This window comes from Bos taurus, chromosome 25 (assembly GCF_002263795.3).
Source record: "Bos taurus isolate L1 Dominette 01449 registration number 42190680 breed Hereford chromosome 25, ARS-UCD2.0, whole genome shotgun sequence".
Taxonomy (NCBI): domain Eukaryota; kingdom Metazoa; phylum Chordata; class Mammalia; order Artiodactyla; family Bovidae; genus Bos; species Bos taurus.
Genome location: NC_037352.1, coordinates 19,214,822 through 19,231,670, shown reverse-complemented (window position 1 = coordinate 19,231,670; position 16,849 = coordinate 19,214,822). Strand labels below are relative to the sequence as shown.

At 36.7% G+C, this 16,849-nt stretch overlaps 1 protein-coding gene across 3 annotated transcripts in view; it reads right to left on the bottom strand.

Annotated features, from left to right (window-relative positions):
• ABCA14 (ATP binding cassette subfamily A member 14) overlaps positions 1–16,849 on the bottom strand; it is a 270,053-nt gene that overhangs the window by 142,565 nt on the left and 110,639 nt on the right. For all 3 annotated transcript variants that reach the window (XM_024985457.2, XM_059881559.1, XM_059881558.1), the window contains exon 12: positions 1,760–1,889. In XM_024985457.2, coding sequence (XP_024841225.1) covers positions 1,760–1,889 — 130 coding nt within the window. The remainder of the gene's footprint in view (positions 1–1,759; positions 1,890–16,849) is intronic.

Genomic DNA, 16,849 nt, shown 5'->3' with positions numbered 1-16,849 from the left:
CAAGGTCTGCTGAAGTTGTGAATTGAACCATGCTTGACTTTTCAGTGAGAAAGAGACAGACCACTTCACTGCCCTGCCTCCTCACAAGGGTCAGGGCCCTACCTTTTTCCTCCCAGGCAGAAAGTGGAAGCCACTTGGCTGGAGCAGCCCACCACACCAAGGAGACCCCAGGGATTTGTTGTTGTCTTTCTGGCCAGGTCTGTGCCCAATACATCAGCTTCTCCACACTACATGTTGGGCATAGACCTGGCCAGAACACATGGGAAGGAGACCGTTATCTTCGGGGACCACTGTCACAAAATGTAAAGCATGGAATATGTTCTAAGATGAAATATATAAAATTATTTAATAAGTGGCAGTTGATATTATACTGAAGACAACAAGAACAATATTCTCTAATAATTATGTGGAATTAATTAGGAAGTAATGATTAAGAGCTTTAAGTTTCAGAAGTATTTCAAAGATAGAAGTTAACAAAGAATTGTTGTTTTCCATCATTTCTTTCCTCACAGATAAGGCTACTTACAGTTGACCTAAACTGGGAAATTCATCCTTGCTCCAACCTTTCACTTGACACTCTGGTATCATTTTGGTCATTCCTATTCTCTCTCTCTCTCTGTTCTCTAGCCATATAATATTCCCTACTTTCTTACTTCCTGGCCCTGAATATCCTTAGAATACACATCTCCCCTTTCTTTCATGATTCATTACACCTTGTACCAATCTCAAATTAGATTTTATTTCCCCTTTGCTCATAGACCTTGCCCGCAGTGTTAGATCAAGGTGACAGAACAACACCCAACACTCAAGCTTTATTTTTAACTTCTTGAGATGTTATAAAATTCCTATTTACTCATCAAATCCTTGCTCAACTATAAGATCTTTGAAAGCGAGGACTTTTTGCTCAACACTGCATTCTTAGTTTTCACCCAAATATCTGGCATATTAATGTATACTAATGATATGAGTAAAGTTTTGCCTCATCTGTAATTTTGTGAATCACTTGAGTAATGAGAACACTTTCTGGGATAATAGTGAAGTCATCTATCTTAATAGGCAACAGGATTATTCAGAGGTATGCATATGTCAAAATGCAGCAAATGAATGCTTAAAATTTAAGCATTTTTTAATTAAAATTTTATTCCCCCCAAAAATTCTAGTTAATGATATGCATTCTAAATTATTTATTAAGAAGCACCTTAATATCTAAAATTAATTTTCAGATGCATAAAAATGGGATCAATAGATCTGTGACAAATATATAAAATGGTAAAATGGTAAAATCTAGGCAGTGGGTGTAAGGGTGGTCACTGAAAATCTTTCAACTTGGATGTAAGTAGAAATTTTCTTATTAAATATAAAAGTATATTCATAAGAATATATAATACACATTATACAATGAAACAATGTACATCAAACAAATTAGAATGGTTTCCTATGAAGGGACAAGGGAACAGAGGAAAGTAATATAAAAGGAAATTTAAAAGAATAAATAAGTGAAAGTAGAAAGGCTCTCTAGTCTTTGCATTGACCAATGACGATGGTGCACTACAAAGTGAGAAGTGGGATGCGCCTGAGAAACAAAAACAAACATTGATTTTTAAGCTTAATAATAAATGATTTATACTTTGTAAAGAGAGCAGATTAATAAACAGCCATATGTATCATTTAAGTAACAATGTCAATGTCAAGAAGAGTACACAAAAGCTTCAAAGCTTAATCCACAGTATCTGTGTCAAAAGTAACCATGAATATTTACCTGTGAGGATAGATAATGTAGTAGTCTTCCCTGCTCCATTATGACCGAGAAGGACAGTGATTTGCCCTTCATATAAATTCAAAGACAAGTCTTGAACTGCTAGTACAGTCATATTTTGCAATGTGAATTCCTGTGAAAAGAAAAAAAAACCCACAAACCTTATATCTATTACTATTACTTATAAAGGGTATGCATTTATATCAATTATCTATAGAATAAGAAAATAAGAGACCATTAATCTCAAAAGGTAAAATCAAAGTATAAAAGAAAAAAATCATGAACAATTATATCTGGAAGCAAAATGTGGATAGAAGTTCAAAGTAGGTCCATAAGACTTTTTCTGAACAATTTTGTGGAGTCCCACTTTGATCCATTTACTGTCATGAAGCTGATATATTACAATCTGCTCCAGTCAATGTCTTTCTGCTAAATTTCTAAACTTACTGCAAAAAGTCGTTATATGTGGTTGTCCTATAAGCACTTCAAACTCTACTAATTAGTTCAGTCGCTCAGTTGTGTCAAACTCTTTGCAACCCCATGGACTATGGCACGCCAGGCTTCCCTGTCCATCACCAACTCCCAGAGCTTGCTCACACTCATGTCCATCGAATCGGTGATGCCATCCAATCATCTCATCCTCTGTTGTCCCCTTCTCCTCTTTTCAATCTTTCCCAGCATCAGCATCTTTTCAAATGAGTCAGTTCTTTGCATCACAGGACCAAAATATTGCAGCTTCAGCCTCAGCATCAGTCCTTCCAAAGAATATTCAGGACTGATTCCTTTAGGATAGACTGGTTGGATCTCCTTGCAGTCCAAGGGACTCTCAAGAGTCTTCTTCAACACCACAGCTCAAAAGCATCAATTCTTTGGTACTCAGTTATCTTAATAGTCCAACTCTCACATCCATACACGACTACTGGAGAAACCACAGCTTTGACTAGATGGATCTTTGTCTGCAAAGTAATGTCTCTGCTTCTTAATATGCTGTCTAGGTTGGTCATAGCTTTTCTTCCAAGAAGCAAGCTTCTTTCAATTTCATGGCTGCAGTCACTATCTGCAGTGATTTCGGAGCCCAAGAAAATAAAGTCTGCCACTGTTTCCATTGTTTCCCCATCTATTTCCCATGAAGTGATGGGACTGGATGCCATGATCTTAGTTTTTTGAATGTTGAGTTTTAAATCAGCTTTTTCACTCTCCTCTTTCACTTTTATCAAGAGGCTCTTTAATTCTTCTTTGCTTTCTGCCATAAGGGTGGTGTCATCTGCATAACTGAGGTTATTGATACTTCTCCTGGAAATCTTGATTCCAGCTTGTGCTTCACCCAGCCCAGCATTTACCATGATGTACTCTGCATATAAGTTAAATAAGCAGGATAGCAACATACAGCCTTGATGTACTCCTTTCTCAATTTGGAACCAGTCTGTTGTTCCATGTCCAGTTCTAACTGTTGCTTCTTGACCTACATGCAGATTTCTCAGGAGGCAGGTAAGGTGGTCTGGTATTCTCATCTCTTTAAGAACGTTCCACAGTTTGTTGTGATCCACACAGTCAAAGGCTTTGGCATAGTCAATAAAGCAGATATTTTTCTGGAATGCTTTTGCTTTTTCTATGATACAACAGATGCTGGAAATTTGATCTCTGGTTCCTCTGCCTTTTTTAAATCCAGATTGAACATCTGGAAGTTCTTGCTTCACATACTGTTGAAGCCTTGCTTGGAGAATTTTGAGCATTACTTTGCTGGCATGTGAGATGAGTGCCGTTGTGTGGTAGTTTGAACATTCTTTGGCATTGCCTTTCTTTGGGATTGGGATTAAAACTGACTTTTTCCAGTCCTGTGGCCACTGCTGAGTTTTCCAAATTTGCTGACATATTGAGTACAGCACTTTCACAGCATCATCTTTTAGGATTTGAAATATCTCGACTACAATTCCATCACCTCCAGTAGCTTTGTTTGTAGTGATGCTTCCTAAGGCCCACCTGATTTTGCATTCCAGGATGTCTGTCTCTAGGTGCGTGATCACACCACTGTGGCTATCCAGGTTATTAAGATCCCTTTTGTATAGTTCTGTGCCTTCTTGCCACCTGTTCTTAGTATCTTCTGCTTCTGTTAGATTCATACCATTTCTATCCTTAAATGTGCCCATCTTTTCATGAAATGTTTCCTTGGTATCTCTAATGTTCTAAGAGATCTCTATTCTTTCCCATTCTATTGTTTTCCTCTATTTCTTTGCATTGATCACAAGGAAGGCTTTCTTATTTCTCCTTGCTATTCTTTGGAACTCTGCATTCACATGGGTATATCTTTCCTTTTCTCCTTTTCCTTCTTTTCTCAGCTATTTGTAAGGCCTCCTCAGACAGCCATTTTGCCTTTTCTTTTTTTTTTCTTGGATATGGTCTTAATCACCACCTCCTGTACAACCTTATGAACCTCCGTCCATAATTCTTTAGGCACTCTGTCTATCAGATGATATCCCTTGAATCTATTTGTCATTTCCACTGTGTAATTGTAAGGTATTTGATTTAGGTCATACCTGAATCATCTAGTGGTTTTCCCTACTTTTTTCAGCTTAAGTCTGAATTTTGCAAGGCTGACTCTATAGAGCTTCTCCATTTTCAGCTGAAAAGAATATAATCAATCTTATTTTGGTATTGACCATCTGGTGATGTCCATGTGTAGAGCCATCTCTCGTGTTGTTGGAAGAGGGTGTTTGCTATGATCAGTACTTTCTCTTGGCAAAACTCTATTAGCCTTTGCCCTGCTTCATTTTGTATTCCAAGGCCAAACTTGCCTATTACTCCAGGTATATCTTGACTTCCTACTTTTGCATTCCAGTCCCCTATGATGAAAAGGATATCTTTTTTCGAGTGTTAGTTCCAGAAGCTCTTGTAGGTCTTCATAGAACTTCAGCTTTTGTGGCACTGCTGGTGAAGAATTTGCCTGCAGTGTGGGAGCCCTGGGTTCGATCCCTGGGTTGGGAAGATCCCCTGGAGAAGGGAAAGTCTATCCACTCCAGTATTCTGGCCTGCAGAATTCCATGGACTCTATAGTCCAAGGGGTCGCAAAGAGTCAGACACTATTGACTGACCTTCACTTTCACTCATCTGAAAATGTATTCCTCCTGCTATATTCCTTTTCTGAGTAAGTTACACCATTATCTATCTGATGTACAAGGCAGAAGCTTGGGATTTCTTTACCCACAGCTCCCTCTGCCTCATCTACTAAAATTTATCAGTCATTAATCCAGTGGATCCCCACTGGTTGCCTTGTAAAAAACAATGCCTGAAGGACACTAGAGCAAATTGCCAGCTTTTCCATGGTTGAGGCAGGGCTGAGAGCAGTGCTGAAACAGTGTACCGTGTGACCCTGCACTATGGGTGACCGATGACACAACAGAGTGCCATCCCTAAAGGACGGCTCTGGTGGAGGAATACTTGGTGGCTCCTCTCCCAGTGGGAGCACTGCAATACCACCTATTTCACAGTGCAGCTCAGAAACAGATGAGGGGTTCCTAGTCCAAAACCTAAGGTGCAGACCATGCCCCTGCTACGGCTGTGACAGCCACAGGGAAGAGAGGAGGCACTGCTTAACATGCAGGGCAGGTTCTGATCACCGTAAGACCAGTCACATCACATATCAAAGGGATAAAAGCCAGGACACACTGAGGAAAGAAGCAGCAGTCATCCATACTAAAAACAGCATTGGCATCAGCAATATCAAAGCCGTTCAGGCTATACAGGGATGCTACCACATCAAATAGCCCTCTAAGACCATGGTAGATAATTGTTTCTCCCAAACTCAAAAAGTAAGAGAAACATAGATAAAAAGAAGAAGTAGAGGAACAACTCCCAGATAAAAGACCAAGACACGTGTACCCCAATGTTCATTGTAGCACTGTTTATAATAGCCAGGACACGGAAGCAACCTAGATGTCCATCAGCAGATGAATGGATAAGAAAGCTGTGGTACATATACACAATGGAGTATTACTCAGCCATTAAAAAGAATACATTTGAATCAGTTCTAATGAGGTGGATGAAACTGGAGCCCATTATACAGAGTGAAGTAAGCCAGAAAGAAAAACACCAATACAGTATACTAACGCATATATATGGAATTTAGAAAGATGGTAACAACAACCCTGTATGCGAGACAGCAAAAGAGACACAGATGTATAGAACAGTCTTTTGGACTCTGTGGCGGGGCGGGGGTGGGGGATGATTTGGGAGAATGGCATTAAAACATGCATAATATCATATAAGAAACGAATCACCAGTCCAGGTTCGATGCAGGATACAGGAAGCTTGGAGCTGGTGCACTGGGATGACCCAGAGGGAGGGTATGGGGAGGGAGCTGGGAGGGGGGTTCAGGACAAGACAACCAAGACAACTCCCCTAAAAGAACAAACAATGGAACAGACATCTTCAGCCTGATAGACACAGAGTGCAAAAAGGAGACAATGAAAGGATATCAATAAAAATTCAGATTATTATATAAAGAATCTAGAAACTATAAAGAACCAAGAAAAATTAGAAATCTCATTTGCTGAGGCAAAAGCTGAGCTAGAAACAATGAACAGAAGATTGAATAATACAAAATGAATAAGTGGTGAATAAATTCCAACAAAAGAAGAAAAAGTAAAGGAGATCAAAAAATGTACTTGAAGGAATTATGACTGAAAACTTTCCAAACCTAAAGAAGTGAAGTGAAGTGAAAGTTGCTCAGTCATGTCCGACTCTTTGTGACCGCCCCCCCCCCCGCCCCTACCATGGACTATACAGTCCATGGGATTCTCCAGGCCAGAATACTGGAGTGGGTAGCCTTTCCTTTCTCCAGGGGATCTTCCCAACTCCAGGATCGAACCCAGGTCTACTGCCTTGCAGGCAGACTCTTTCCCAGCTGAACTACTAGGGAAGCAAAAAAACAAGAAAAGCGAAAAAAAAAAAAAAAAAAAAAAGAAGGAAACACATATTCAGATACAGTAAGTGTAGAGAGTTTCAGACAATATGAACCCAAAAAGACTTACACCAGACATACTATAAAGTGGCAAAGAAAGAAAGTCAAAGTGTTAGTTGCTCAATCATATCCAGTTCTTTGCAACCCCATAAACTATAGCCCACCAGGCTGTTCTGTCCATGGAATTCTCCAGGCAAGAATACTGGAGTGGGTTGCCATTCCCTTCTCCAGGAGATCTTCCCAACCCAGGGATCAAACCCAGGTCTCCTGAATTGCAAGCAGATTCTTTACTGTCTGAGCCACCAGGGAAGCAAAAGTTAAATGTAAAGAAAGGATGCTGAAGGCAAGGAGAGAAAAACAAAATTTGATTGCAAGGAAATCTCCTTAAGGCAATCAGCTGGTTTCTGTATTGGAATGTTGCAGGCCAAAAGGGAGTAGCAAGATACATTCACAATTTTGAAAGAGAAAAATCTGCAACATAAGAAACTCTTTCCAGAAAGATTATCATTTAGAATAGAAAGAGAGATAAAGAATTTCTGAGACAGGAAAAACTGAAAGAACTAAACTAAAATGAAACCTATCATAAAGGAAATATTGAAAGATATTTTCTAAATAGATAAGAAATAAGAATCCATAGAAAAGAGAAAATGAGAATTGAAAAGGAAATTACTTAAATAAACCAGTATACAGATTTTAAAAAAAATAAAAAATAAAAATTTTTTGTGAAAGCAGTGAACAGCAAAAGGGTAAATATGAAGATGTAAAAGAAGACAACAAAGCCAAAAAGTGTGAAGGAGAATAGCAAAATGCAGATATTTTTTTACAATGCATTTGAGCCTATAAGAAAATCAGTCTAAAGCAGTTAGATATAGGAAAATGTTAACATACATGAAAAACAAGATAATCACAAACATACAATAGTTTCACAAAAAAACAGAAAATAAGAGAACACAAGCATAATACAAAAGGAACTAATCAAACAACAAAAGGAAGAACAAAAAGAAAAAGAAAGGAACAAAGAAGAAATCAACAAAGAAACACAGAATCAACTGGAAAATTAGGTTTAAAATGGCAATATATACATATTTATTGATAATTACCTTATGTCAATGGCTTAAATGCTCCAAAGACATAGAGTGGAAGATTGGATTAAAAACACACACACGAGTCTAGCTGCCTAGAAGAGAATATTCAGTGCGAAAGACAGACTTAGGCTGAAAGTGAGAAGATGAAAAAGACATTTCATTCAAATGGAAATTAGAGGAAAGTGGGTGTAACAGTACTCATATGAGAAAAAATAGACCTTAAAACAAAGGCCATAAAGAAAAATACAAAAGAATATTATAAAAGAATAAATGCAAGAAGAGTGTATTATACTCATCAACAAATATGCACATTTTAGGGGTATAACTGAATCATTTTGCATCCAAATACATAAAACAAACACTAACAGATATGATGGTGGTGCAGCGGTAGAGAAGCTGCCTGCCAATGCCAGACACTCAAGACATATGGGTTCAGTCTTTGGGTTGGGAAGATTCCCTGAAGTAGAAAAGGGCAACCCACTCCAGTGATTTTGCCTGGGAAATTCCATGGACAGAGGAGCCAAGCTGTCTACAGTCCATTGGGTTGCAAAGAGCCAGACATGACTGAGTGCAAGATTTTAACACCCAACTCACATCAGTGGACAGATTTTGTAAACAGAAGATCAATAACACAACAGAGAAATTAAATGATACAATAGAACAGTTAAGTCTTCTTGATATATATAGGGTATTACATTAAAAAAACCAGAATACACATTCTTTCCAAGTGCACATGGAACCGTCTCTAGGACTGACCACATAAAGGACACAAGATGAATCTCAACAAATTTAAGAATACAGAAATTATTTCAGCTGTCTTTTCAGATTACAATGGCATGAAACTAGAAACCTACCACAGAAAAGAAATAAGAAAAAAAAATGATTACATGGAGACTAAACAACATGTTACTAAAAAATCAGTGAATCTTATAAATAAGGAAATAAAAGTCACCTGTATTCCACCCAAGGGCTCTTTTAACAATTTTTGTTCATAGTAATTTTGTAGAAAAGTTTGCAATTTTCCTCAATGAGACTACACACATACACGCACACAATTTTCTATTCTGTATTTTCTCTAAACTTTTAGAATTTTCTCATTTCTCTCTATATTCTTTATATGTGTATTTAGCTTTTACAAATTATTGTATAATACAGTAATGATCTTAATTTACTTTATATTTCTCTTACTAAGGAAAAAAATTTAAAATTTTATTTGATAGCATTGCAGTGATTTTTTTGTGTATAAATCCCTGTATTTTAAAATTATATCTCCAAAATAGATTTTTAAAATTGAAACATTAATCAAAGGATTAAAATACATTTATTTAAGTTTATTGATAGAGATTGTTAACTATTTTGCTGTAGATTTTTTAATTTCTATTTTATATTGGAGCATAGTTGATGAACAATACTATGTTAAATTCAGGTGTACAGCAAAGTGATTCAGTTATATATATATATGTGTGTGTATATATATATATATATATATATATACACACATGTATCTGTTCATTTTCTAATTCTTTTCCCATTTATTACAGAATATTGAGCAGCATCCCATGTGCTATAGAGTAGGTCTTTCTTGGTTATAGTATATACATGTCAATTCCAAACTCTCAGTCTATCCCTCCTCCCAATCCTTTCCCCAGTAACCATAAGTTCATTCTCTAAGTCTGTGAATCTGTTCTGTTTTGTAAATATGTTTATTTGTATCATGTTTTAAGATTCTCTGTATAAATACTATCATATTATATGTGTCTTCACCTGACTTGTTTCACTTAGCTTCACTTTGTCAACAAGGTCCGTCTAGTCAAAGACATGGTTTTTCCAGTAGTCATGTATGGATGTGAGAGTTGGACTATAAAGAAGGCTGAGCATTGAAGAACTGATGCTTTTGAACTGTGGTGTTGGAGGAGACTCTTGAGAGTCCCTTGGACTGCAAGAAGATCCAACCAGTCCATCCTAAAGGAAATCAGTCCTGAATATTCATTGGAAGGATGGATGGTGAAGCGGAAACTCCAATATTTTGGCCACCTGATGCGAAGAACTGACTCATTTGAAAAGACCCTGATGCTTGGAAAGATTGAAGGTGGGAGGAGAAGGGGACGACAGAGGATGAGATGGTTGGATGGCATCACTGACTCAATGGACATGAGTTTGAGTAAACTCTGGGAGTTGGCGATGGACAGGGAGGTCTGGCGTGCTGCAGTCCATGAGGTCACAAAGAGTTGGACACGACTGAGCAACTGAACTGAACTGAACTGAACTGAGTATGATAATCTCCGGGTTTCATCCATGTTGCTGCCAAAGACATTATTTCATTCTTTTTAATGGCTGAGCAATATTCCATTGTATATATGTACTACCATGTCTTTTATCATTCCTCTGTTAATGGTTATTTAGGTTGTTTCCATATCTAGGCTATTGTAAACAGCATTGCAATGAACATGGGGGTGTATGTATTTTTTTGAACCATGTTTTACTCTGGATATATGCCCAGGAGTTTTGCCTCTGGACCACATTGCAGCTCCATCTCTAAGGAACCTCCCCATATTGTTCTCTATAGTGGCCCTACCAATTTACATGCCTTTCAACATTGTAGAAAGGTTCTCTTTTCTCCATACCTTCTTTAATGTTTATTTTTTTGCTGATATTTTGATGATAGCCATTCCAACAGGTATGAAGTGATACCTCATTATAATTTTGATTTCCATTTCTCTAATTATTAGCAAGGTTGAGCATTTTTCCATGTGGCTCCTAGCCTTCTATGTTTTCTTTATAGCAATTTCTAGTTAGGTTTTCTGCCCATTTTTTGATTTTTTAAAATCTTGAGCTTCATTGTAGATTTTGGAGACTAATCCCTTTGGTCATATCATTTGCAAATATTTTCTCCCATTCTGTGGGTTGTTTTTCTTTTTTTATGGTTTCCTTTGCTGTGCAAAAGCTATTGAGTTTAATTAGGCCCATTTGTTTCTTTTTGTTTTCCTTTCCATTATTCTAGGAGACAGCTCAGAAGAGATATCACTGCATTTTTGTCAAAGAGTGTTCCGCCTGTTTTCCTCTAAGGGTTTTATAGTTTTATATTTATCTTTAATACATTTTGGGTTTATTTTTGGGTATGGTGTTAAAAAATGTTCTAAGTTCATTTGTTTTGCACGTAGCTGTAGAGTTCCTTCATTGTTTAGTCTTACCTCATTTGTTATAGATTAACTGACCATAGTGTGTGCAGGTTTATTTAGGGGTTTTCTACCCAGTTCCATTAATCTACATTTCTGTTTTGTGCCAGTAACATACTATTTTGAAGATTATAGTTTTGTGGTATAGTCTGAAGTCAGGGAGCCTGTTTCTTCCATATGTATTCCTTTTTCAAGATTGCTTTAGCTATTCAGGATCTTTTATGTTACCATACAAATTTTAAGATTTTTTTTTTTTTTTTGTGAATAATGTCATTGTAATTTGATAGGGACTTCATTGAATCTGTAGATTGCTTTGGGTAATATAATCATTTTGACAATATTGATGCTTCCAATCCAAGAACATGGTATATCTTTCCATTTTTCTGTCATTGTCTACTTAATATAATCAATTAAAAAGCATTTTTTTATATATTGGAAAACTTTCATTTGCAATTAGATATTTATGAGTTACTTTCAAAATAAATAATCTTTCTGTAAATAAAATATTTAAATATTAACAGGTATTATGTATAAATTCCTATTTCCATGTATCAGCTTTATTTGCAATGATGCACATTTGCAAAATACAGTGAAGAAGTATATTTTGGTTATTATTAATCTAAAAACAAAAATATATGATCAAAAATAAGTACCTCAAAATACTTTTATAATTCATATTCTTTTACTAGATTTAACATTACCTTTTAAATACATTTATAACACTAAAGAAATAAAAATTATTAAAGAAATGAATTTTCTAACTGAGGAACTGGAGATAATTACAAAATAATTCTTATTGGCATTTTTGCATTATAGTAAGAAAGAATGTACATCAGAGTTTTATTTTAAAATAACATATAATATTGATATAATAATACAGACATGTAGTCTTTAGATTTGTACTGGATTAATTGTATCAATTTATCTCTGAGAATTTGCCAGCATCCTGTTTGGATACTTGGGAGTCTAAAGTTTAGAGCCCAAAGGAGAGATTTGAATTGGATAAATTTGAGATTCCATCATATAGATAGTAATTAAAACCATACACACACACACATGCACACACATTATTATATAGAGAACACTTCAATTTCTTTTAGAAGGAGGTACATTAGACAAAACAAATACATGAATGCTATTAAGCCAGGAAAAATACCTTTGCATGTATGTAGAGACCTCTGGCTGAGTCAGGGAGGCCATTGTTGTTGTTGTTCAGTCACCCAGTCGCATCCAACTCATTGTGACTACATGGACTGCAGCACACCAGGCCTCCCTGTCCCTCATCATCTCCCAGAGTTTGCCCAAGAGACAAATGTTCATGTTCATTGCACTGGTGATGCCATCCAGCCATCTCTTCCTCTGACACCCTTTTCTCCTTCTGCCCTCAACCTCTCCCAGTATCAAGGACTTTTCCAATGAATTGCCTATTCACATCAGATGACCAAAATACTGGAGCTTAAGCTTCAGCATCAGTCCTTCCAGTGAATATTCAGGGTTGATCTCTCAAGATTGACTGGTTTGATCTCGTTGCTGTCCAAGAGACTTTCAGAAGTCTTCCCCAGCCCCACAGTTCAAAGACATCAATTCTTTGGCATCCTGTCTTGTTTACAATCCATCTCTCATGACCATATGTAACCACTGCGAAAATCTCCTCTAGGGAGGCCGTTGCTGCTGCTGCTGTTGCTAAGTCACTTCAGTCGTGTCTGACTCTGTGCAACCCCATAGACGGCAGCCCACCAGGCTCCCCTGTCCCTGGGATTCTCCAGGCAAGAACACTGGAGTGGGTTGCCATTTCCTTCTCCAATGCATGAAAGTTAAAAGTGAAAGGGACATTGCTCAGTCGTGTCCAACTCTTCGTGACCCCATGGACTGCAGCCTACCAGGCTCCTTCGTCCATGGAATTTGCCAGGCAAGAGTGCTGGAGTGGGGTGCCACTGCCTTCTCTGAGGGAGGCCATTAGATATGTGTAATACACAGATAAGGCTTTGCTGCAGTTTCTAAAGTACTGGACCCTCTCCTTGAAAATATGCACATTTTAGTAAATAAAAGTTATCCAAAAATGTTTTTAAAAGTGAGTCAGTAATGAAATCCAAGAGCAAACTTAAAAATACCTTGAGACAAAAGGCAATGAAGACACAGCCATAAGAATCAATGGGATGCAGCAAAAGTAGTTCTTAGAGGGATGTTTATAGTGATACAAGCCTTTCTAAAACAATAATAAAAATCTCAAATAAACAACTTAAGCCACCACCTAGAAGAATTAGAAAAAGAACAAACAAACGTAAAGTAAGCAGAAGGAAGAAGATAATAAAGATCAGAAAGAAAACAAATAGAGATTTAAAAAAACACTGGAAGCTTTTGATTTAAATTAGGTCCAGTTGCTTATTTTTGTTTTTATTTTTATTACTCTGGGAGGTGGGTCTTAGAGGATCTTGTTGTGATTTATGTCAAAAAGTATTCTATGTTTTCCTCTAAGAGTTTTATAGTTTCTGGCCTTACATTTAGGTCTTTAATCTACTTTGAACTTATTTTTATGTATGGTGTTACAAAGAGTTGCAATTTCATTCTTTTACATGCAATTGACCAGTTCAGTTTTCCTGTCACCACTTGCTGAAGAGATTATCTTTTTTCCACTGTATATTTTTGCCTCCTTTGTCAAAGATAAGGTGTCCATAGCTGTGTGGATTTATCTCTGGGATTTCTATTTTGTTCCATTGATCTATATTTCTATTTGTGTGCCAGTACCATACTGTCTTGATGACTATAGCTTTGTAGTATAGGCTGAAGTTGGGAATGGGAGAAAATGACAGCAAACAAAATAACTGACAAAGAATTAACCTCCAAAATATACAAATGTTCCATGAAGCTCAATATTATAAAAATGAACAATTCAATCAAAAAGTGAGCAGAAGACCTAAACAGACATTTCTACAAAGAAGACATATAAATGGCTAATAAACACATGAAAAGATGCTCAATGTCACTCATTAATATAGAAATGCAAATGAAAACCACAGTGAGGTATCTCACCAGTCAGAATGGCCATCATCAAAAAGTCTACAAACAATAAATGCTGGAGAGGGTATGGTGAAAAGGAAAACCTCTTACACTGTTGGTGGGAATAAAAACTGATACAAACACTATGGAGAATGGTATGGAGATTCCTTAAAATACTAGAAATAAAACTACCATGTGACCCAGAAATCCCACTACTGGGCATATACCCCAAGGAAACCAGAATTGAAAAAAAAAACACATGTACCCCAGTGTCCATTGCAGCACTATTTACAATAGCTAGGACATGGAAGCACCCTAGATGTCCCTTGGCAGATGAGTGGATAAAGAAGTTGTGGATACATATATACAATGGAATATTACTCAGCTATAAAAAAGAATGCATTTGTGTCCATTTTAAGTCAGAAAGAGCAAGAGCAATGCCATATATTAGCACATATATATGGAGTCTAGAAAAATGGTTCCGATGGTCCTACGTGCAGGGCAGCAAAGGAGACACAGATGTAAAGAAGAGACTTTTGGACTCAGTGGGAGAAGGAGAGAGTGGGATGATTTGAGAAAATAGCATTGAAACATATACATTACCATATATAAAATAGATAAGCAGTGCAAGTTTGATATATGAAGCAAGACACCCAAATCTGGTGATCTGTGACAACCTGGAGGAACAGGGTAAGGAGGGAAGTGGGAGGGTGTTCAAGATGGAGGAGACACATGTATACCTATGGCCGATTCATATCAATGTATGGCAAAAACCATCACAATATTGTAAACTAATTATCCTCCAATTAAAATAAATTAATTTTAAAAACACTAGAAGAAATTCAATAAAACCAATAAAGGGTAAACAAAATTGATAAATCTCTGTACAGTCTCATCAAGAAAGGAAAAGAGAATATCCAATAAATATAATTAGAAATTAAAGAGAAGAAATCACAACTGATATCACAGAAATACAAAATACCATAAGACAATAATATGAAAAATTATATGCCAATAAATTCAACAGCCTAGAAGAAATGGACTTTTTAGAAACATGCAGCTGTTCAAAGTTGAAGGGCTGAATCAAGAAGAATTAGATAACTTGGATGGATCAATCACTAAAAGTAAAATAGTATCCATTAAAAAAAAAAAAAAAAAACTCCCTACAAACAAAAGTCCAGAGCCTGATGGCTTCACAGGCAAATTCCACCAAACATACAAAGAACTTCTACCAATTTTTCTCAAACTCTTCCAAAAGACTGAAGAAGAGAAAATACTTTCAAACACATTCTGTAAAGACACCATTACCCTGATACCAAAACCAGACACAGACACTACCAGAAAAGATTGCAGAACAATATTTTTGATGAATATTGATGCGAAAATTGTCAAAATGTTGGCTATTAAGTTCAACAGCACATTATAAAAAAGATCCCATACCACAACCAAGTTGAAGTCATGGCTAGTTCACAAGGATGGGTCAACACATGCAAATCCATCAGTGTGATCCACCACATCAAGATAAATCAAAAACCACAAGATCATCTCAATAGCTGCAGAAAAAGGCATTCAATAAAATTCAACATCTGTTCATGATTAAAAAAAAAAAAAAAACTCTTACCAAAGTAGGTATTGAGGGAACATGTCTCAACATAATAAAAGTTATTTATGACACACCAACATCCAATATGATACTCAGCTGTGAAAACTGAAAACTTTTTGTTAAAATCCCACGCTCACCACTTCTATTCAACACAGTATGTAATTCAAAAAGTTGCATGCAACCCTATCTTCATGGTAGCGATATTCCCAATAGCCAAGACATGGAAACAACATAAATGTCCATCGACATATGAATAGACAAAGATGATGTGGTACACATACACCATAGAATATTACTAAACCATAAAAAGAATGAAATAATGCCATTTGAAACAACACGGATGGACCTAGAGATTATCATACTAAGTGAAGAGAAAGGCAAATATATCATATCACCTATATTTGTAATCTAAATTATGACACAAAAGTATTTACAAAACAGAAACAGACCCCCAGTTCAGTTCAGTTCAGCCACTCAGTAGTGTCTGACTCTTTGTGACCCTATGGACAGCAGCACTCCAGGCCTCCTTGTCCATTGCCAACCCCCAGAGTTTACTCAAATTCATGTCCATCAAATCAGTGATGCCATCCAGCCATCTCATCCTCTGTCGTCCTCTTCTCCTCCTGCCCCCAATCCCTCCCAGCATCAGAGTCTTTTCCAGTGAGTCAATTCTTCGCATCAGGTGGCCATAGTATTGGAGTTTCAGCTTTAGCATCAGTCCTTCCAAAGAACACCAGGACTGATCTCCTTTAGAATGGACTGGTTGGATCTCCTTGCAGTCCAAGGGACTCTCAAGAGTCTTCTCCAACACCACAGTTCAAAAACATCAATTCTTCAGCACTCAGCTTTCTTCACAGTCTAACTTTTACATCCATACATGACCACTGGAAAAACCATAGCCTTGACTAGACTCTATTATTCATAGAGTAGATAAATAACAAGGTGTTACTGCATAGTGCAGGAAATTGTATTCAATATCCCATGATAAACCATTATAGAAAAGAATTTGAATCACTTTGCTATACAGCAGAAATTAATACAACATTGTAAATCAACTATACTTCAATAAAAATACTATAGAAAAATAAATATGATTAATATACAAATGCCTCTAGGTTTTAAGGAACAACATGAAAAATAAATGTATAATGTAAGCAGAAAGAAACTTTAATGCAGAATCAAAAGGAAATGTTAAAGAGCAATAACAATGTGACAGAAGTGAAGAACACTTCTGATGAGCTCACTAGTGGACTGGACATGGCTGAGAAAAGAAGA